The sequence below is a fragment of the Callithrix jacchus genome, chromosome 7, assembly GCF_049354715.1.
Source record: "Callithrix jacchus isolate 240 chromosome 7, calJac240_pri, whole genome shotgun sequence".
Taxonomy (NCBI): Eukaryota; Metazoa; Chordata; class Mammalia; order Primates; family Cebidae; genus Callithrix; species Callithrix jacchus.
This window is the reverse complement of record NC_133508.1, coordinates 111790873-111815805: the sequence shown is the minus strand read 5'-3', so window position 1 is coordinate 111815805 and position 24933 is coordinate 111790873. Positions and strand designations below refer to the sequence as shown.

Below are 24933 nucleotides of genomic sequence, written 5' to 3'. Positions count from 1 at the left end.
TTGCTTCTCCATCATGTTTTGCATATGGCGCTAATTGAGCAGATAGTCTTGGACCACAGTCTGTTATTGCTGCAGCTGAGTCTTGAGCTGATACCCAGTGAAGGAATTGCATATGTCAAATGGTTCATTGTTGCCCTTGTGGCTCTTGAAATATGGAAGTAAATTGATCAGGGGGAGCTCTTCAGTCTGCATGCTTGAGTAACTGCAAGCAAAACAAAACTAGGAAGAAATAAGGTATTCAAATCCTACTGGTAATGGCTACACCCTCTCTCCTCACTTTCCCTACCCAGTGTGCTAATGAGGAAAGGAAAATGTGAAACTCCTTGGCTTCCCTAATTGCTGTGCTTTGCCCTTATAACTTTTTTGTTCTTGATTATCATGGTGAGAGTCCTGTTTCTGTCAATCATTTTTGGTTCTTTCTGCCTAGAAAATAGCAATGCATTTTTTTTTGTTTTTGTTTTTTTGTTTTTTGCCTTGAGATTATTCCAGCTTCTTCTTTTCTATAATTACAACAGGAAAAACGAAGATGATGATAATTTTTTTTTGTTTTACTTTGCAATAATAAGCTGTTGCAATCAGGAAAAGGTTTGTTTTTCTGGCCCCTGAAACTTCTCCTGTGACAGTTTCCAAATTTTCCTCAGGACTATAGAGCTGCGGATTTGTTCACTTCCACTGCAATTCTGGATTGCGAATATGTAACGTTTTTCTATCCTTTCCTCCATCACAGTGAAGGCTGTGTTGGGTAATAAACAAATCATGGACACAAGTGCAAGACAAAAGTTGTTTGAAACCTGCCTCTATTCCTTACAAGATTGGATTCATTACTTGGCTTCTCTGAGCATGAATTCCCCACTTGAATAATAATTTTTTTAAAAATCCCCTCTTCCCAGGGTTGTGCACAAAATTAGGCCAAATACTGTATTTTAAATATTTTAAACTATTTTTTTTTTGTCACATAATAGTGCTCAATAACTGTGTTCTCTTTCCATTTTCACTTAGCATCCCCCTTGCTTGGGGAGCTCTTCCTGTGTTTCGTATTTGGCTGAAAGGATTTGATTTGTCATCTGATTTAATTTTAGGATAAACAAGGCATTGCTATCTAAGGTCTGCTGGATCTTGGCTCAAACTAACTCAAAGGTGTAGGCTCTGCAACTTGCTATTTGCAAAGATGAGGTTTTTAGGGACATTGATAGTTATTTTTACAATGGAGAAAACAATCTTCACCATCTTCATGCTCTCCTTTTATAATATAGTTCTTTGGATGCATGGTCGTGTAGCAGTAACACAAACAACAACATATGCTGGCGGTCTGGTGGCGCAGGCCCAGGGTCCCAGAACTTTGGGAGGCCAAGGCAGCCAGATCGCTTGAGCCCAGGAATTCAAGACCAGCCTGGGCAACATGGAAAAATCCTGTCTCTACACAAAATACAAAAATTAGCTGGGTGTGGTAGCCCATGCCTGTAGTCCCAGCTACTTGGGAGGTTGAGGTTGGAAGAGAGTCTGGGAGGCAGAGGTTGCAGTGAGCTGAGATCTCGTGGGTGAGCAGCCTGGGTGACAGAGTGAGACTCCATCTCAAAAAAAAGAAAGAAAGAAAGGCAAAGAACGTTGCTATGGTGTTTCAGGAACTATAGTATATACTTTATATCATTTGAAATCCTTACAGCAAATCTGCAAGATAAATTGTTTGTTTTTGAGACAGGGTCTCACTCTGTCATCAGGCTGGAGGGCCGTGATACGATCACTGCCTTGACCTCCCAGGCTCACGTGGATTCTCCCACCTCAGCCTTTTGAGTAGCTGGTACCACAGGTGTGCAGCACCACATCCAGCTAATTTTTGTCGTTGCTATTGTAATTTTAGTAGAGACAGGGTTTTACCATGTTGCTCCGACTGGTCTCGAACTCTTGGGCTCAAGTAATCTACCTGCCTTGGCCTCCCAAAGTGCTGGGATTGACACCACGCCTGGCCAAAATGATAAATTTCATTCTCATCACCCTAAAGATAATAAACTGCAGCTCAGAGAGGTTGAGTGACTTGCCCAAGGTCACACAACTACTATGACAGTTCTGAGTGACTCCAAAGCCACTGTTTATTGTTTATGAAAGAGAGAACAAAGTAATAAAATAGGAAAGGAAAAATGGAAGCAAAAGGAAAAATAAAAAAGAGAGAGAGACAGAGAAAGAAACAGAGAAATCAGACACTTCATTTTAGATGGATTGCCTAGCATTAGCCTTTTCTCCTACCACGAGCACCCATATTTTTCTCTTTCCTAGGAAAATGTCAGCTTTGGAATAATTTAACCCAAATAATCACTCTGTTGGAATAACTCTCTCCTGGTGCTGCTATAATTTGGCTTACAATTACAGTTAATTGAACATCTTCGGAGTGAGATCAGTGCTGCATGCACATAGAGAGAAATTTAATGTGCTAAGCATGCAAAAACATGATTTTAGAAGTTCATTTTTATTGGGAGGAAAAAAAAAGCAATTAGTGAGACATTTTTCAGCACGGAAGAAAAAAAAAACCTCGTAAAACCCATGGTCTTGAAACAAGCTCTAAGATGATCCCTGGGCGCCATTAAGGGTGCAGTAATGTAAAGGGTCTGTGAGCTACAGGTTGACATGTGCAAAAAGGTTCTCCTTCTCAGGAATCAAGACACATTAGTCTCATTATTTGCAGCTACTTGACAAGACAAGGGCCAGAGGGAAGCAGCAACATCAGGAAATGCAGTGTGAAGAGAGGAGGTGGCTAATTAGAGAGAAAAAAAGAGATATTGAGGAATCTGTTCTAGAAAATCTCTTTCCAGAAGAAGGGCATTTCAGAAGCAAACAATCCTCGCTCTGGATATGACCTGGGAGGACACCAAATTTACCCCAGCACTGTATACTGCCCTGACTATACACACATTTGGCATTACGTATACTGTGACTCTTTTAGTTAAAACTATCTTTTTAAAACAACTCTCTAAGGTATTTCTTTCAACTCAACTCATAAAAGGATTAAGCCCCAAAGTAGTCTGGACTAAGTGCTGTTTCACTTACTAGAGTAGCTAGGGCAAAGGAATAGAGGGAAAGCTATGGAGACAGGTGTTTTTTAATCAGCTCCTTTTTCTCCTTCTCAGTCTTTGCCGGAAGGGTTATGCCTGAGCCGTCACTTCAGGTTCTTCAGTCCTGCTTATTATAAAGTCCTTTGGGAACCTGCTTGGTGGGATAGAGTATCTGTGACTCCAGAATAATTGGATAGGGAAATGAAAAGGCTGGAGGTTAAAAGAGGATAAATCTAGTTGGAAGTACCATGTTGCTTTTAATTTCTGTCTCTGAACCTACACTGGTCTATCCACAAGCTAATCAGAGCATGCCAGGATTTGTGACTTTACAACCATAAGTCATAAGAGGCTCAAAGGGATTTAGAGGTGGGGTTGCTGTTCTTTTGATAGAAATTGTCCTCTAAAAACATAATTTCTAGCTGGCCAGGGAGAAGTGGAGGAGACAGGAACTTGCCACAGATATCTAAGGAGCAATCAGCACTTCTGCTATCCAATTATCCAATTCCATTTACATAGGAATCCACATTACTTCAGGAGAAAGCAGGTATGTCTAAATGCAGCCAGCCAGAGTCAGGCTCTAAATTCTTTTTTTTTTGCATTTTAGGTTTTGGGGTACATGTGCAGAACGTGCAAGATAGTTGCATAGGTACACACGTGGCAGTGTGATTTGCTGTCTTCTTCCCCTTTACCCACATCTGACATTTCTCCCCATGCTATCCCTCCCCAGCTCCCCTCCTCCGCTGCCCCTCCCCTATTCCCCCCAATAGACACCAGTGTGTAGTGCTCCTCTCCCTGTGTCCATGTGTTCTCATTGTTCATCACCCACCTATGAATGAGAATATGTGGTATTTCATTTTCTGTTCTTGTGTCAGTTTGCTGAGAATGATGTTCTCCAGATTCATCCATGTCCCTACAAAGGACACGAAGTCATCGTTTTTGATGGCTGCATAATATTCCACGGTGTATTGTTTGCTCTTTAGGTTCGTGGTTATCTTCTTTGAATTTAGAGAAGTGGATCTCAACCTGGAGCAACTTTGTCCCCCGTGGCATATTAGGAATGTCTCAAGACATTTTTGATTGTATAACTTGGGAGTGTGTGTATTACCATTCTCCAGGGAAACAGAACCAATCAGATATATATGTGTGTGTATATATATATATATATATATATGAAATTATGGAGGCTGGGAAGGCCCCTGCTCTGCTGTCTACAAGCAGGAGATCTAGAATAGCCAGTTGTAGAGTTCAAAGGCCTGAGAGCTGGAGAGCCAATAGTGTACATTCCAACCTGAGGTGTCTGAAGTCCTGAGAACCAGGAGCGCCAAGGGCAGGAGAAGATGGATGCTCCAGCACAAGCAGTCAAGCAGAGAGCAAATCCTCCCTGCCTCCACCTTCTTGCTCTATTCAGGCCTTCAGTGGATTAGATGATGCTACTTGCACTGGAGAGGGCTATCTGCCTTTCTCAGTGTACTGGTTCAAATAGTAATCTCTTAAGGAAACACCGTTACAGACATACCCAGAAAGAATGTTTAACCACATACCTGGGCATCCCATGGTCCAGTCAAGTAGACACATAAAATTCACTATCTAGGGGGGTGTTATTGGCATTTGGGGGGGTGGATACCAGAAAGCTGCTAAACATCCTACAATGCCTAGGGCAGCCCCCGCACCCTGTCAACAAACGTCAACAGTGACAAGTTTGAGAAACCTTGATTTAGAGAATATCCAAAATTCCTTTGCTAACCTTACTTCTCTTGCCAAAATCAAAATACATGTTTATCCTTGAATTTTTATAGTTTCCTGGCTGTTTCTTCTCATTTGTCTTTCAATAGCAAAACCATTTTGTCTCACAGAATCATTCCTGACTTCCAACTAGGAACCAGAATGGAGGGCAGATTTCTCATTTCTTGAAGGCAGTAGGCACGTTAGGTATTCTCCCACCACATCGTGCAAAACTCTAACATTAAAAAATGGCAGGTTTGCCTTCATGGGCTAGTTTCATAACTGACCCAGAGCATCTGTGACCTGTTGTTTGGACAGCAACAGGTTACCAAGTAGAGCACGGAGCACTTGGTATGACATGGAAAGGGAACTAAATAAGTGCTATACTTTTGCAAGCTTCTTGACCTAAAAGTTACTGTTTTTACCAATATGACTGGAAAAAAAATATACTCAGTGGAAATCTCATTGAAATAAAACACACTTCTAAATCAATTTTCCATTTCACCAAAGAATCTTTAATCACAGAGGTGAACACTAAAAGTAACATGATGAGGAAAGAAAATGAACAAAGTTCTAAGAAATCAAACCCATGGCTGTCAGACACGTGTCTACATAACTCAGCCTAGGAAAACATAATTATTCTCTGTCCACCACAGACTTAGGCTCCATCTCTAAGTAACAATATACACTTTTTAAATTTACAGAATTAAAAACATTTATTCATATACATTCTGTCTTATTTCTTTTGCATATTATTATTTAGGCACAAATCCAAAGCCTGCTTGTACTATGGAATTAAATAGGACCAATATAAATAAGCCCAATTTAAGGAGACCTTTGAGAGTGAAATATTATAGTTGGAAGCCAGCTTGCCAAGGTTGGAATTGTTACTGTCATTTTGGGGAAAACTCTCCTTAGGTATACGCTGAATGCTGTCAGCTGCTGTCCTCATAGCTGCCACTGTTTCGGCAAGAATGAAAATGCATAGGGCTCATGGGATCCGATACATAGCCTGCGTCAGAAAAGAAGTTCAGCTGTTACTTGTTAGTCTTTCTGTACATCCCCCAATTTTTTATAACCAGCCTGAACCAGGCAGGTCTTCCAGATCCTGTGAATAGAGAATTTGGACAATGGTTATTGGTGAGTGTTGCAAAGCAAAAGCAACATTTAACATGAAAACAGAGAGCAGAGGCCAGGCAAATACGAATAATGAATGTCTAAATTGGACCTAAGCTGGCCAGGTGGGATTTTGGGTTAGGAGTAAAGAAGGGTACACCTCATGTAGATGGCAGGTCATGATGGCTGAAAGCACAGGCTTTCACATCAGGCGAATCTGGGTTTCAGCACAGATTACACTACTTGCTGGCTCTGTGACTTTTGTCAATTTAAACTTTCTAAGCCTCAGTGTCTTCATCTGTAAATGGGAGAAATATTAGCAGTTATTTATAAGGTTGGCAATGCACCTAAGACAATTAGTAGTGTCTGAAACCCAGGGAATGCTAAGCAAATGATGGCTAAAAAAAGGAAGGTGGAGACAGCAGTAAAGAAAAAGGAAAGAGCCTTCCTTTCTCAAAGCAGGTGGCTTTGTTTGTTTTCTTCTCCCTGGTAGCCCCAATTTTAAGCGTACATCAATTCTTATGCCTAAATACCAGTGGCATTTGATGCCCTTTGAAGCAGTAGCCCTGGATGTGTCCAGAGAATGAACCTAGTGGCTTAGGATCAGGCCACTGTCGAGAGAACCACAGGGCTATGTGAAGGAGGCAGTTTTCTTTGCACTCTGAAGCAAGAAAGCCATTCATCACTCCTGTGAAAGTGAGACATTTGTCAATAGCTATTGCTGCTTTTGCTCCCTTTTGATAGCTGAGTTTTTATAACCAACCCAGTCATCTACATTTCCATTAAGGCATCTAGCAATATGCATTTGGATTGGCATATTTATTTTCATAAGAAAGGTCTCTGTCAAAATATCTTAGGTAGCACATAAACTCTCTTGAGAGGAAAAGCCACTGATAGCGATACTCCTGTCAACTGGCCTCTCCCACTCACCTCTTTTAGGACTGGCTCCAGTCAGATGTGAGGAAGGTTGCGATGGGTGAGGATGAGATGAGGGGCAGTAGGATACATAAGAGGGAATCTTAACTCTGGGTAGACTAATACAAAATCTACCCCCTTCAGCAACATATTTCCTGTAGGCTGGCTAAAAACAAGACTTTATTTCAGGCAAAGATAGATGCTTTCATAAACTTGCAATCCTTATGACCCTAATCAGTCTTCTGACATACCACATGCAACTGTACTGGCCTGTGATGTTCTAGTGCCTCTTGCCCCACAGGACTCCAGTGGAAATCTGATTGTGGACATATGTCCCACAAGGGTGGGTGGGCTCTCCCTCAGGGATGAGCAGTAAAATCAGTAAGGCATGGAGGCCAGCATTTATTATTGATGCCATGAGTGTCAGAATGTAAGAATAGATGTGTTGGATTGTGGAGCCACTCAGTTTAAGAGGAACTCAACTGAAATTTGACCATAGGCTTTAGGAGAAGACTGAACCAAGTCTGCATGTTTTGCCACTTTAAGGGAAAAGGTCTCAAGTAAAGATAAAACAGCTATGCAATTCATTTTATCTCCATTTTCTAGCTCTGCTCTTTGGTGGCAAAGCAGGGGGAGAAGAAGCTCATAAAGTTGCTGTTATACCGCAATCAGTTTATGAAATAGAATAAAGGGCAGTTAAAGGATACTTTCTTGTATGATGTGATGCTCCTAATGGGAGAGATGGGAGATTTCAAATGTATCTTCTTTGTTTATAGGCACTCTCAATCCATCCAAACATCCTCAATTTTCCTGCCATCCCTGGGGCAGATATGCATAGGAAAACCCAAACTTTGCATTATTGCACCACATTTGTCTTACTTCTCCATCTTGGAAGAAATCCTTCTTTAAGAAACAATGTAAAGAAATGCTCCATCTTAAAACTTCACCACAAAAGGAAAGACTTCTGGTCAAAGCATACATTTCAAAGGTTGCCCTATATTTTGTGGTTGTGAATTTATATCAGTAAAGGTTTGAAGAAACAATATTATATCTATTAAAAATGTGATGATGTGACACTTGGAGCGCATTTTCCTCTCAAAAGGATCTGTTTCTGAACTGGCCAATTATGTTGTAAAGCTGATGATAAAATGGGTTCATCTGCATTCTAGAGACATATTGGGAGTCAGAAGCACAAAGTTTCCCCTTTTTAAATGTGCCCCAGTAGTTTGTCTGCATCTATTCAAAAGATATTTTCTTTTGTTTGTTTCTTAAAAGGTTTCTAATGCCTTAGCTAATGATTCTCTGAAGATGAGGTGAATTGCTGAGGATCCCAAAGCCAACGGTCTCCCGGGTCTATCACCATCTATGTCAGAGACCCAGGCTCACATCATCCAATTTCTTCTTCCCCAAACCCAGCTCTTATAATAAATCTGATCTCTTTAACTGGCAGACACTATTTCAGTCCTCCATATAGTCAAAGGAAGTTGCAATGAATAAATGGGCCCATTGTGCTAAACTTCCAATTAAATAAACATAGTGCCTCTCAGGCTTAAAGGTTGATAAAAGGACATCCCAGCCCTAACACATTGATGTGGCAGCTGATGATAAAGGCAATTGTCCATCCTCTGGCTTCCAGAGGCCTGAAAAAAACGTTGTTAATTATTTTAAAGAGCTTTATTAATCCTTTCTGAAGCAGTGCTGTGTAAAATGGATCCCATCAACTATCCCCTCACCACCTCTCCAGCTGTTTGAAGGAATGGTTGGATTTGCATTTTACCCTTGAGTGCTTGGCTAAAGAGGAAGAGCTCTCCCAATACATTATGTAATTGTGAAAACTCATCTCTTGTTTTTCTTCTCCCTACCTACACACACTCAATGTGGGGCTTAGAAACAATGGACTTAATAAGATGTTGACAAAGTATTTGGTATATCATGAGAGGAAGCAGAGTTTTTTTTAAAAAAGACGTGCACTTTTTTCTATGTACACAAACACATACAGGCACTCACACATAATTACGCATATACTTATATGCTCATACACACTCACACATGCTCACACACACATTATTAACCTTAAAGGTAAAGGAGTTATGAAAGACATATAAAATCAAATTCTATACTTGCATATTGTATCATCCACAATGACGGATGATACAATATGCAATGTTTTGTCTTTTTTTGTCAAGTAGACATCACCTTCCCAGGGTTAGTTTTCTTAACAAACCTAAAAAATCTGTCTACTTACCATATTTGTCAATGGGTGAATATTGAAGACTTCTTTTCATCTCCTCCAAAGACAGACCTTGAGAGGAACATTGTCCAGTACTAGAAAATTAATAAAACACTTAGTTTCACAGTGTTGTGATCTGATAATAACATTTTTATAAACACATAATTTTTCCACTCAACATAGATCCAAGAGAAATGGCAAAATGATACAAAACAGCTTTTATCTTACAAGTGACTAGATGGAGAACAGTTGAGAATTATTTGATTTAAGTCATATCTAAGTGTGAGTCCTGGCTTTTATGCATAGTTACACTTTCTAGTAGTATAACCTTGGGTATGCCATCCTTACTGAGCCTCAGTTTATTTATCTGTAAAATAGGAAAAGAACACAAATAATTTCCAGTTTGTGTTTGTTATCTTTACTAAAAAGAACTAAAATAAGAACATTATCTTAGTAACAATATAAATAAAACACATCCCAAGAAGTATTATTATAGTGTTGTTTTTATGATAATGATAAGATATAGTGATAATATTCATTGCATGATTTTGTGTGTGTGTGTGTCTGTGCAAACATACATATATATATATATCACTTTACATATAATGTAATATTATTTCCATATTTTATAGATAACAGAACTGGCACTGGAACAAGTAAGTAACTTGTCACGCAGGTTTGGTAATAGCTCATCCACAATCGAATCCAAGCCTTTTAGATTCCAAAGCCAATGTATTTATCTATCTACTATCAAATATGAATTTCTTCCTGATTCCTACTCTTTATTGATCCTCCTTTCTCAAGTTCCTCCTCCTCTTTAGCCAATTTGTTTAATGAGGTCACTTCCTTCCAGTTCACTTGACTCAGAACCTGAATTTATCAGAACCCTCATCCTAACATCTAACTACATCTATCAGTTAATTACATATCTAAAATCTCTCTTGCATCCATTCATCCTTTGTCATTCTCAAAGCAACTACCCTTGTTCTCGCCAGACCTTCACCATGACCATAAGAGAACTCTTAATTCTCCCAGCCCCCAAGCCAATTATTTCCATTTCAGTTACCAGTATGACATCATTCAGTTACCTTGAGCCAAAATTATTGGAGTTATCCTTGGTAACAGCTTCTTTCTCTCACATTTCTCACTCAACTCAAGTCCTTTTAGCTCTGCCTCCGAAATATAATCCTAATCTATCCATCTCTCTCCAGCCTCAAGGCCTAGATTAATCTTTTTCTTCTTTGGACTTTTGCAGTTTGCCAGCTAATTGATCTTCCTGCTTTCACTTCTGTCTCTATTTAGTTCAGTCTTCATATATTATCCAGGGTGATCTTTTCAAAATATAAAACAGATTACATCATTCACCTACTTAAAACCCTTCAATGCTTCACAGTTCATTTGGAATAAAACACAAATGCTCTACCTACAAGGTCCTGGTCCTGCCTACTTCTCAAACATCAACCCATACACCTCTCCCCTAAACACTTTTTGGCATTATTTCTGTCTCTTCAACCCTCCAAGCTCTTTCCCAATTCAGAACTTCTGCCTTTGTTAACTCTACCTGGAATGCGCCTCTTAATGAATGCAATCCCTTTTGCTGAACACTTGCCCCGCCTTCATCTATGACTGACTCCTTTGCCATTCAGGCCTCAGTTCAGTCCTGAATGGCAGAGGAGTCAGTCATAGATCCTGACCACCACTCTAAGTGACTACTCCTCTGACCACGGCCACTCTCTATCACATCACATCACACATCACATAACATCACATCACACATAACATCACATCACACATCACATCGCATCGCAACACATCACATCACATCACACATCACATCGCATCGCGTCACACATCACATCACACATCACGTCACGTCACATCACGTCACGTCACATCACGTCACGTCACATCACGTCACATCACGTTACACATCACACAGCATATCACATCACATCACACATCACACATCACATCACAGCACACATCACATCACACATCACACATCACATCACACATTAGATCACATCACATCACATCACATCACACATCACATCACATCACACATCACATCGCATCGCATCGCATCATGTCACATCACATCACATCATGCATCACATCACATCACACATCACATCACATCACACATCACATCACATCACACATCACATCGCATCGCATCGCATCATGTCACATCACATCACATCACGCATCACATCACATCACACATCACATCACATCGCACATCACATCACATCATATACATCACATACCACATCATATCACATCACAAATCATGTCACAACACATCACACATCACATCACATCACACATCACATCGTGTCACATCACACATCATATCACATCACACATCACATTACATCACACATCATGTCACATCACACATCACATCACATATCACATCGCATCACACATCACATCACAACACGCATCACATCACATATCACATCACACATCACATCACATCACACATCACATCACATCACATCACACATCACATCACATCACATCACACATCATGTCACATCACATCACCCATCACATCACAACATGCATCACATCACACATCACATCACATCACACATCACATCACACATCACGTCACATCACATCACACATCATGTCACATCACACATCATGTCACATCACATCACATATCACATCATATCACACATCACATCACATCACATATCACATCACATCACATCATCACATCACACATCACGTCACGTCACATCACGTTACATCACGTCATGTCACATCACATTACACATCACACATCATATCACATCACATCTCATCACACATCACATCACATCACAACATATCACATCACACATCACATCACACATCACATCACATCTCATCACGTCACGTTGTATCACATCACATCACATCACATCACACATCACATCACATATCACATCACATCACACATCAAGTCACATCACACATCACGTCACATCACATCACACATCACATCACATCACATATCACATCACATCACATCACATCACATAACATCACCATATCACATCACATCACATCACATCACATCACATCACATCACATCACATCACATCACATCACATCACATCACATCACATCACTCTACTTCCCTCTTTCATAGATAATTATCTTGCTTATTTTTCTGTTTACTTATACACCCTCCATATTCTTTCCACACAATGAGGGTAGGGACTTGTCTCTCTTGTTCCCTGCTATATCCTCAACACTCAGAACAGTGCCTGGTTTATAAGAGAAGCTTTACAGAGTTTTTGGAGCATATAATAGAATTAATAGATCCTTAAATGACATTTTCCCCACCAGTCACTCAATACTCCCCCAAAAGGGTCTTATTATAAAAAAAAGCTTACTCCAGCACTCTCCTGCAATTCCCCAACCTGATATACCACGTCCTCTATATCCCTACTCATGTCTCTCTGTATTGTATTCTACAATTTCTCAACACATTTTTTGCCCAAGTTCAAGGCAAACAAATAAACTGAATTTTCTAAACATTCCTCAATTTTCTTTTCTCTAATGACGGTGACTCAGCTGACCTCACTGCTTGAATATGCCTATTTATCTCTGACAGGAAGCAGTATAGTGCTATGGTTAAGAATGCACATTCTTTGCCAGTCTCCTTGGATTTGAATCCTGACACCATCACTTAATATCTTGGCAAATTATTTAACTATTCTATGCCTCAGTGATGCAACTATAAAATGGGAATTATAACAAGACTGAATGTATAAAGTTAATTATGAGGACTAAAATAGTTAATAGTTTAAAGTACTATGGACATTGCTGGAATTTAGTCAGCATTCAATGAATGTTACCTACTTTTATTATTCTTCAAGGTACAACTCAAAGTTGGCATCTTCCTTGAAGCCCTCTTGAAAATCCCCAGTCAGAATTAACCTCTTCCTCTTCCAAACCCTTCTTGCACTTGATAATCCTACCACAGTACTCATCAGAGTCAGCCTTAGTGTAGAATTATCTGTATTTGTATGCTAGCGAACCTCATTACACAGATAGCTCCTGGAGATCAGAGATTATGTCTGACATCTTTAGATTCCCCACAGGGGTTAGCCAGTACTTTGCAAATACTTAAACGAAAAGTATGTTAAATTAAATAAAATTAAATTATTACAAAATGTTCATTTAGAGACACCAGATTTTTCTGAAAGCTAACATAAGTTCACGCTGATTAATTCTTTCTACTTGCCTTAAAAATGAATGCATCTTTGGCCTCACTTCCTTAAGCTAAGGAGTAGAGATGCTGCTTTTTAGAAGAAAGCAATACTTAAAAAGAAGACAAAGTATTGGCTTTAATGTGACATTATGTGTTCTCAATCAACATTAAATGGCAACAGAATGTCACTCAAGACATTTTTCAAAACACTATTTCCCTTATTAATATACGTGACTTCTTTAGAACTCTACCTCCTTTTAATAACTGTGCAATGCTCAGTAGTCTTGGCAACACAAGACAATAGGAAATAAATATTTTATCACCAAAATGACTATCTGGTTTCCTCTGAATAAAAGCTCATATCCAAGCTGCTCCATTTGCTCGGTTGCTAAATGCAATCCATGTCAGCGGACTTAACCTTTTCGCCCAAGAGATACCACATAGGCTGGCTCCAGACGCTGTTCTAGGATGACAGACAGATGGAAGCTACCCATGCCCAGGTCAAACAAAACAAGAAACCAGACCCTGATAGATGGAACTAGCTGTTTGAACCCGTGTGCATCCAGACTTCAGCAAGGGTTTCACAGATGCCCAGGGTTTAGGGGATACATCAGAACCTCTATTTCTGAAGTTGTGGTCAGTGAAAATAAGGAACTTATAGCGATGCAGCTGCCTCAGGAATTCAACAAAAGTAAATGCAAACTAATGACAGGTAAGGAAAGCACTCAATTTTGCAAGTATTTCAACACTGCTTGTCAACTAAGTAGTCTTCTTTATGCTAAAAAGATGATACAAATCATAGACAGCCATATATATGAGCTACTTACTATATGAATAATTTTGTGAATGTGAAATGAAATTTTAGTTTATTAAGAGAATGAGTCTTTGGGTTAGTTTTTGCATACTATCATGTTATAGTAATATATATTATTGTAGTGCTAATTCAAATTAGCTCCATGATATATACATAAATATAAATATTATCATCAGTCACTGTTTTTTTGTAAAGGTGCATGAAGATATGAATAATTTATTAAGATGAAGAACAGAACCAAACTTTTAAAAAATATTTTTTAAGAATTAATTCATACCTTAGGGGTATAGATGTCCTAGTGAACATCTGCCAATTAGATCAGTTCACACTCAAATCCACAATATGTAAACTATATTTTCAAGTGTGCAAGCCATTTAGGCCATGGGTTTCAGCACAAATTAGCCTGTTTGCAAATAGTCACATTGTCTGTGAATGAATTAATGCACCCTGGGCAAAGATAAGAACAAGGACATTTAAAACTAATGACAGGCCAGGCGTCGTGGCTCATGCCTGTAATCCCACCACTTTGGGAGGCCTGGGCCGGTGGATCACCTGAGGTCAGGAGTTGGAGACCAGCCTGGCCAACGTGGTAAAAGCCCTTCTCTACTAAAAATACCAAAATTAACCAGGCGACATGGCAGGCGCCTGTAATCCCAGCTACTTGGGAGGCTGAGGCAGGAGAATTGCTTGACCCCAGGAAGCAGAGGTTGCAGTAAGCCAAGGTCGTGCCACTGCACTCCAGTCTGAGTGACAGAGTGAGACTCCATCTCAGGAAAAAAAGCAAAAGCAAAAACAAAACAAAACAAAAAAACAACTAGTGACAGAAGCATTAAGAAGAATGGGAAAAGTGCTAGAAGATAATATATGCAAATATAGCCTCAACTTTACAAAGCAGGAGTAAGACAGAGCCTACAAACTAGAGTAGTGAGTTAATGTACATTATGGGCAAAGCTTCAGAAAGGAATGACTTAAACAGAAGTTTTCTCGGCTCTTAGACAATACTGATTACTAGGGGCTACCATGGATATATTAAGAAAAGAAAATTATTCTAGATTTGCTGTGTTTTTGGTGGTGGGTGAAGATAAATATAAAAGGGGAATTAATAGGCTAGAACATACAACTGGAGTCTAGCAGAGTGTTGGACAGAATTACTCCTGACTGCTTTGTAAGTAAGAAGGGGAGATCTGTGCCAGATGACAAGTGATTAGAGTGAATTGTGACTGACTGAATATCCACAACTGTCACAGTCTTCGAATAGTGAAGAAATTTCATATATATGACATTCCAACAGAGTTAAGTTGAGCCTCAGACATCGGGAATAATTAAAACAAAACACTGCATTTCCCAAGATTAGAACTGTCCAAAAAGGGGTTGAATTGTTCTAGTAGGGGGTCCTGTTCCATCCCTAGAAGCCAGTAAGCTAAGGATTGGAGTACCTCTTGGCTCCAGGTGTTGTCGAGGGATTAAGGCATCTACCTGGAGGTCTGACAAGTGATGTCCCAGATTCCTCATTTCTTACATTTTGTGATTCTTTGTTTGTTGTTGTTGTTGTCATTTTGTTGTTGTTTTGTTTTGAGACAGAGTCCCTCTCTGTCCAGCCCAGGCTGGAAATGCAGTGGTATAATCTCAGCTCACTGCAATCTCCACCTCCCAGACTCAAACAATTCTTGTGCCTCACCACAAGAGTATCTGGGATTACAGTTGAGTGCCTCCATGCCTCGCTAATTTTTGTATTTTTAGTAGAGATGGGGTTTCACTCTCCTAAAAGTGATTGGTCAGGCTGGTGTCAAACTCCTGTTGATCCACCCACCTCCACCTCCCAGATCGCTGGGATTACAGGCATGAGCCACAGCATCTGGTCACATTCTGTGATTCTTTAGAAGGCATTTGTGAATCCCATAGACTTGAGAAGCTAGTTTGGGCACGTTGGGAAAGCAGAGTGAGATTACACTGTCCCTGTTTAGTCAGGACATCTGTATCTTCCTTATCTGAAGTGTCTGACATTTGGCCAGGGCTGAATGCCTGATTTTCAATACATGCCACAGTATATCTGGCTATACATTACCACTGCTACTCAGGGTGGTGTTAGTAGCTTTTGTCTAGATACATTTCATTTGAAATGGTAACTGAAACCTGCTATTTGCCTGAAGGAACCATTGCATTTAGTGTTCCGTTTCAAAGAAAGAACTACATTGCCATTTGAGATGAAACAGAGGAAACTAGAGAAACCACTTTCACATAAACCCATCCTTAAGGATTTGAATGACAGGTTGTGTAAGGCTGGCACTAGAAAATCCAGAGCTGCCTAACAAGAATTCTTACATAAATTGGTAGAATATTCATGTTGCTTACAGGATAGAGGATCTACTCCTAAAACTATGTAATTTAACCCAAAGAGATATATCATTAAGCAAGTCCCAAGAAGAAATATAAAAAAAATAATATCTGAAGAGACTGGGGAATTCTGGTGCCATCTTTCTAGCGTGGTGGGACCAGGCAAAATGTGTCACAATAATCCAAATGGCCCCATTTAGAGCCCTGAAAGCAGTGTTGTGGCTTCCAAACTACAGCCTGCCAAATGTTTTTGGTATTGGAGCAATGAATCATGGTTTTGGCTGTGGGATTTCATACATTCTCAGAATATTTGCTAGTGCCACAATTGCTTCTGACTGAATTACATTCCAAAGAAGACTTCAGATGGGTATGCCATCCAAAAGAAATCATTTTTTAAAAATCACATTCTTTTGAGTGCAAAGCTTTTGCAAACTTGGGAACTTGGAATTATAACAGATGTATATGATTTTACATGGCTTGAAAGTAAGAGTGAAATTAAAACAATTAAAAAACAATCAAATAAAAATAAAGAGACCCAGAACATTAAGTTCTTCTATAATATAATGATAATAATTTCTTATACTTGCAGAAGGCTTTATAGCTTGCATACACTTTTCAATCAATTAGCTTGTAACATTTTACAAAACCCCAGTGAGGTGCCTGGGAAGGAATTAATTTCACCTGCATTTTGGGGATGCAAAGTCAGGCTCAGAAAGTTTGAATGACTTGCAGAAACTCACAGAGCTAGCAAGAGACAGAACCCGAACTTGAACAGAAGTTTTTCAAACTTCCAGTCCATTTTCTACTAAAACACACTCCATTTAAAAATAGCACATGTCAAACTATTGTGCAGTTATCATTTGGGGAACTCACTGAATTACAGAGCTGATAATGAGTTGAAGGGTTTTGGATTCTTTGTTCATAAAGAAGAACACTAAATTCTTAGAGAAACATCCCTTATAATCATAGCAAAATCAGAAAAAGCTTCTCTTGCTTGCTTGGTTTTTAAAAAATGATACTTTCTTTTATCCAGCAATTGCTTGCCTGTTACCTTGCTATGATGCTAACGCATGAGATACACATGCACTAAACTTTCTAAATGAGAGATTTATGATTCCTCTCAACCCTCTGATCTTGTGTAAAATTTTCTAAGCTGCATGCATGGATTCATCTTCATAAACACAGCCTGGGCTAGGTTGAACAGAGAACCGTTAGGTTATTAGTGTGATTAAAGACTTCAGGCAAAATTTTCTTCCATTCAAATTGGTCCAATTAGTTCTTACACAGCTAACAATGCCTTCGGGCTACCTGTACCCTGGAAGATTTAGCCATTTAGATTTAATAAGGCAATACCATTCAAGGCCTCCCAACTTTGCAAACACGTTTCGTGGTTTATTGCCATCTGTCATAATAAAGTTACCCATGTGATAACATTAGCACAAGGATCAATGCCATATGCACACTTACTGCCTTCTTCAAGAGGGATATCTCCAATTTAGAAGTTACCTCCTATACTCCAAAGGAATCATACACAGTAATATCTAAACAGAATTTCAGTTCTTTGCCTCAATCTAAGGAACTAATACAAAGAAAAGGTGGAGAAACAGCCTGCTGAGATGTCTAATAGAAGTGTTTACACTAGGATAATAAATGTCTTGCCATAGAAAAGGCTACTAGAGTCATCTGGCTCATCCTTTTGGCATTTAGCTGAAAACAAATAGATCTATTTAAAATAGATCTGTCATACAGGGTAAATGCCTTTGAATGCTTTGCAGTGTCTTTCTATGTAGCCCACCTTTTCTCCAGCCTAAAAAGTAAGATGATATTTCTATTAGAGACAGGAATTTATTTGGCCTAGCTTTGAAATGATCCAGTCAGACTCTTATGCATGACGATTTGCTAATTTATCAGTTAAGTTCAACATGTTTATTTATTCATGATTTCATCCCGGGTGTTTTCAAAGCATTATTTCATATTTGTCAATATTTCCTACTTGACAATTTCCTAAATTAAAACAAATTTATTGCTCCCATTACAGTGAATGGGCAAGGGCCAAAGCATTTAATGGGGCCAGAGGTCAGTGCAAAATATCTCTTTCAGGAATATCAAACCCATCAGTTTTCTTTCAATGGCAAATGTCCCCAGGCGATATAAAAATCTAAAAGATTTGGCAACCAGGTCATGGTTCTGCTTGAGCCATTAGGCAAATATCCAAGGTCTCAGCTCCCCTCAATTTTAAAGGGAAAAGCAATTAGGCAAAGAATTACGAATAAGGAAAAATGCAGTAAAAACTTAAAGTGTGTATTAATTCCTTGATGGCTCATAAATTATTAATATGCTCATCGGTAACCTAACAACACTACCACCTCTCAATTTACCTATTAATTTAAGCAGGTATAAATGAGTCAGCTGTATAAACCATTAGGAGGCAGACTTTGCATGCCTTGACTGCTAAAACTGAGGAAAATCCTCTATAGTAAAATCTCTCATATCCCTCACCTTCTGTACTATCATGCAGAAAAAAAAATTAAACTTTAAAACTAAGAGTTCTTGGCAGAGTGACAGTCATAAGGTCCACTCCTCAATTCCTCATTTTCCCACTTATCATCCGACCAGGAAGGAAACTGAGGCCTGAGAATTGAAATAACCTGTCCCAGTTCATATCTCAATGTTGTAGTGAAATCAGGAATATAACGTGGAATTCTAAATTTCTAGTTTTATTTGATGATTTTTATTCTTATTTCTAAGAAGAAAAGGAAAACAAATGTGTTGCAGACCTGCAAAGTGCCAGGGACTCTGCTAGATGCTTTACCAAACTTACAAAATTTTTTGTCCCATTCTATATATGAGGAAACCAAGGCTCAGAGGGTCTATGTTTTCTCCAATATTACCCAGTTGTAATTCAAACCTAGGCCAGGCAGTTATTAAATAACTTCCAACTTAACTCTGTTGGCTCTAGAAGTGATTCTCAAAGTTATGTCTCTATCCTTCTCTCTCTCCCTTTCTCTATGACTGTTTATCAAGCACAATCCCAGGAGCTTTCTGCTATATATTAGGAATACAGACATGAGTGTGATGGACATAGACCCTATCCTCAATAGAAATGTAGACACGTAATGGCTGGGCACAGTGGTTCATGTTTGTAAGGCCAAGGCAGGAAGATCTCTTGAGGCAAGGAGGTAGAGGCTGCAGTGAGCTGTGACTGTGCCACTGTTCTCCAGCCTGGGTGAGAGAGTGAGACCCTGTCTCAAAGAAAGAAAAAAAAAAAACATGGACATGTACAGGTAAGCTTCAACACAGGAGAAGGGACATGCTCTGAGGATACTCTCCCTATGCAGTGAAAATGAAGGACAAGCCCTGGTTCACAAGGGATACAGCAAGGTGGGAGCATGTGGAAAGACTTGGGAATCAAATGGTTGAAGTGAATACATGAACTTTCTTTAAAAAAAGAGTTTTATTTAAAAACTATCTTAAACATAAAATTGCCACAATTATAGTGTTTGTTTTTCTGAACAATTTGAGAGTAAGTTGCCAATGTAATGCCCATCATCTCCCAAATACTTTAGCATATTTCTGAAATAAAGACATTCTCCTCCATAACCACGATACAATCATTTGATTCTTCCATCTACTCCCAGATGCCATTCAAGTTTTGCCAACTATCTTAATAATGCTTTTTATAGCAAAAGAATCTAATTTAGAATCACATGCAGCATTGAGTTGTCACGTTTCTTTATTCTCTCTCTGTCTGAAATGGTCTCTCAGTCTCTACTTGAATTTCAGAACCATGACATTTTTGAGGATGACAAGCCAGTAATTTTGCAAAATGTCCTTAAATTTGGTTTTATCAGAGGTTTCCTAATGATTAGATTCAAAGTATGCATCTTCCGAGGGACATATCACAGAAGTGAGGTTGTTTCTTTCATTGTGTCCCATCACATTTTGATTTGTGCCATTATTCTGTTGTTAATTTTGGTTACTTGATTGAGTAGTGTCTGATAGGAGTCTATACTATAAAATTGCTCTTCTTCTCTTTGTAATTAATAAGTATTTTGTGAGGAGGTACTTTGAGACTATATAAATATTCTGTACCTCAGCCAAATTTTATATCATTTATTTATATCTATATAAACTTATAGTTACCATTTTATTCATGTCACTGTCATTTATATTTATTTTGATACTCAAATTAACTCATAGTTGGCCACCTGGGGTGCCCTCAATGTATCCCTTTGATATGTCACCATCTTCCTTTATATTTCTCTACTTTCTAGTGCAAGATGTTTCAGGCTTATTTTCTTGTTTCATACATTCCTTGTCTCAGCCTTAAAGTCTGTCGTTTCTTCAAGTGCCTTGTTTCTTTTTGGTAAATAACAGTATTTAGCAATGAAAATCAAGGTACTAGGTGTGTTCCTGTTGTTGAAGTGCTGCTCCTCCCAGGCCCTGTCATTTAGCAGGCACAGCTAGAGCATATGTGTGAGCAAACATAGATGTGTAAACACATTTAGACTTCTCTCTGTCAAAGCATGTTTCCACCAACATCTCCAATTCCAAACCAACTGACAGAGTGAATTCTAGTTTTCATTCTCTCCATGTTTACAACACCATTCTCTGACAATGAGAAACCTGGTTCCCATTATCCTAAATATATTTACTTATTTGATCATCGTCCCTGAATGGAAAAATCACCCACTGGTGTTGTACCCTTTCTCCACTCCAGCACACACACAGATATCCTCCTTTACCCACGAAGGCACCAATATTTCACACCTATTTGGAAGCCTTCCCCACTCTCATGAGTTCTGACACCCACCCACCTATTGCCCACCTGCCTGCCCCAAGTGGGTCCTTCCTCACTTACCTTGGGACCCAGCACTCAGCACTGAACTATGTACCTTATGCCATGACCTCCTCACCCTGCTCAGGCTCCGGCCCTTTGCACTGAGTTGTCTGCCCATACATATATCTTCTTCACCACCCTCATGCTCCAGCTTCCTTTCACCAGGCAATTTCCTGTGCCATGTCCTTCCTAGTCTGCATGAAACCACAGTGGCACTGCTCTGTAGGATGTCCTGCTTACCATGCCTGGGCTGTGGCCTTACTGGGGCCACCGTACTCTCTACTCTTCTCATAGAGACCCTTCTTCCTGGGCTTGGACTCTGACCTCCTACGCCAGGTTGCTCTCCCATGTGACTACCTTCTTTACCATATTTAAGCTCTCCCACTTTGGCTGGGGAGCCCCAACCTCCTGTGGAAACGCTTTTCTTCTCTCACTTTTATTCTGACACCCCGTGCCAGGCAGGGCCATCCCCGCTCCCATCCACCACGTCTTCTCCACACCTGACTTGGACTTTGACATTCTGTCCACACCCTCTGGGGAATTCTACCATACTGAGTCCTGCGTGATGGCTTTGGACTAAAACATTCATGAAGGGAAGGAAAGAGAGAAAACAGTAACAAAGGTGAAATTTTTAAAATGTTAATCAGATCATGTCACCTCCCTGATTATAATCCCCCAGGGACTGCCCAACACATGTAGATCAATACCCTAACACCCCGCCCTGGCTGATAAATCCTCATGACCTGGCCTCTACCTACTTCTGGAACTTCATCTTGTACCATGTTGCTCTGTCTCCCCTCTCCATCCATCATGGTGGCCTTCTGTTTCTCCTCTTTGCTCACGCCTTAGAAAGCCCACATTTGCTTTTTAGCTAGGCTGGATGTGTTTCTCAAAGTCTTCGTATGACAGACTTGTCTTTGTCATTTACCACTCAATCTAAATTTGTGTTTCCTGTTTTTAACTGTGCCTTGTTTCTCAGTAAATATAGATTAAATGAAAGACTGAATGAACTTATGATGTTTCCTCCTCTGCAATTTTGCATGTTTATGTTTGCCTGTTTACTCTGATTCTTTTTAACAAAGTTCGTGGTCATTAGTGAACCTCCTTTCATTTCTTTAGCCACTGCTCAAGGATAAGCTATATTTCCCTGACTGCTGCACACATGAGAGCAGTGACCTCTGCAGAAAGTTCCCTATTCCTATCCCTTGCCTAGCCCATTTCATCCTGTACAGCAGTGCCAGAGAAATCTGAGAATGATTTCCCATTATGATATCCTGGTCTATCCGGTGGTTCTCAGGGCAGTCTCAGATATAAAAGTGAACTGGAAGGCAATGGAGAGTGTCCATGCAAACTTCACCTCTTCTCTGATGGAGGCGATGGCCACATGGAGGAAGAAGGAGGCCTTGGTACTCCTTCAGTCATTTCCTCTCATAACTGGCATGGAACCTATCTCACACTGCAGTGAACTGTAATTTATCAGTCTCCACAACTGGACTTTGGGTTCCTTAGGAACCCTACCTTCCGAGTCTCTGTGTGCCTGGCACTTCACACAGTACCCAGGACTGGCTAGTAAAAGTGTTTACAGTGACCTGAAGGTAGTCTTCATGTTTTTCCATGGGAAGATGAATTTCCAATGTAATACAGCTTTCAGGTTATGTGACTTGAAAAAATATAGATTTTTTATGCTTTTAGAGCAGGCAAGGGTCAGCACACTTTTCCTGTAAAAGACCAGACAGTAAATATTTTAGGCTTTGTGAATCATACGGTCTCTTGCAACTACTTCACTCTGCTGCTATGGTGCAAACACAGACATAGATCATATGTAAACAAGTGAGTGTGGCTGTATTCCAACAAAACTTTACAAAAACAGGCAGGGAGTTGGATTTGGCAATGAGTTGTAGTTTACCGATCTCTAATCTCTTCTTTAGAGCGGCAGATAAGTCCTATACATATTGCTCTCCTAAGGCCGAACAATGATATCTCAGTGAATGTAGCATCTCCACACATCTTAGATCTCCATAGCTTCTCCTAGGAGAGGAATGTTAAAGACTAAAATGCATGAGCTAATGGAAAACAGAAAAAATACCCAGTTTATATTTATTTAGTGTTTACAATATATTAGACATGTGGAAATTGCATTCTCACTTCACCTTCATTGCAACCTAATGAAGAAGATGATATTCTTATTTTCATCTTATAGCTGAGAAATTTGAGACTGGAGAGCTCAACTAACTTGCCCAAGGTCACAGGTTACAAGTCGTAGAACTTGAATTTGAACTCAGGTCTATCTGAGCCCAAGCTTTTAACCACTACTTTATACTAATGGCCACTGGGTAGTTACATAAATAAAAATCACAAAACCAATTTTATTGATGGAAGATAAAAGCAGCAACTAGATTGGAGCCTACAGAGCAATACATATTCTTTCCCCCTTTTGGATTTAGAGAAGTTCAAAGGCCATCTTTGTTGATTTTAGATCTCTGGGCTCCTTTGTGTGAATTCAGATCCCTGCAAGAAATTCCATGTTCCTTTGTTCTTTATGACAAGCCAGTCCGAATGGGAAGGTTTTAAAACTCCCTCAACTCTTTGAACATGCAGAACATTGATCTTCACAAACCATTTGAAATACCCTAAGGAGGTTACAAAATTACAAGCAATTTTTTTTTTTAAATGAATGTATACCAAACCTCTGGGACCTTTTGCCTCATCACACAACACCAAAGCTTTCCTCTCCTCCTCTGTGTATTCTTTGCTTTCAGACCCTGAATAACAAAATGGTATTATGTCACCAGGGTGCCTTGTTCTCATTGAAAAGCTCTTCTCCTGCCAGTAATGTGGGGGCTCTTACCCCACTCTGGCATGATATGCTGTGATGCCTCTTTGAATCCTGGGGCAACACAAGGTTTGACATTTCCTGCAGAGCCAACCACTGCTCCTGGCTTCTGTATTGACAGGAACATGACAGTGCATTCCGTAAGAAGTTCTCTGTGGCCTTCTGCACAGCCAGACCTCGATGGTCAGTCTTATATTGGTATTTATTAAGCTTTGATAAGTGGCACACCAGAAACACACTCCTTCAGAATAGAAGCCATGCTTTGTTACTTATCTCTATAGTCCTGGCATTTGGGAACAGAGTTTACTTGCAACCCTTTTTTTAAAAACAAATTTGGTTGAAATGAGCTCCTGGCCATTTCTTCAGCCTCATATCTCAGCCTCAATGTTCTGTGCAGGTTGGCCACGTGGCCAGAAACTCAGGGTGTGAATTAGACTGAGCCAGTTTCCAGTCTGGGCACCTCCACTTCCTGGCTGCTGTCCTTGAATGAATTATTTTACCTTCCTGTGCCTCACATGACTGTTTTGTACTATGAGGACAATAATAGTGCCTATCACATATGTGGTCTTTGTGAGAATTATATGAGATGGTATACATTCCAAGTGCTTAGAAGAATCCCTAACACACAGGAGGTGCTCAGTATTCGCTACCTTATTATTGTTGTCATTATTCTCATTTTCATTTATGCTTGTGGCATTCCTTCTTTCCCTTCGTCCACTAGATAATGCTACTCATCTTTCAGGCCTCAGCTTCCCCTCCCCAACCCTTGGTTAGGTGCCCTCTTTAGTATGTCCTTTATTACAATGAAGAATATCATCTTTGATTCTTTGTCTGTGTTCCCAGTATCCAGCTCATAGCCCATGCAAAGT

General features: G+C 39.7%; 1 protein-coding gene across 2 annotated transcripts in view; it reads right to left on the bottom strand.

The window, feature by feature from the left end:
* Positions 1–5254: 5254 nt before the first annotated feature.
* Positions 5255–24933, bottom strand: part of TNNI3K (TNNI3 interacting kinase) — a 307038-nt gene continuing 287359 nt past the window's right edge. Inside the window, 2 exon segments of one of the 2 annotated variants that reach the window (NM_001204802.2) lie at positions 5255–5778; positions 9043–9122. In NM_001204802.2, the coding sequence (NP_001191731.2) occupies positions 5702–5778; positions 9043–9122 (157 nt within the window). In that variant the 3' untranslated portion in view covers positions 5255–5701. 2 annotated transcript variants of the gene reach the window in all.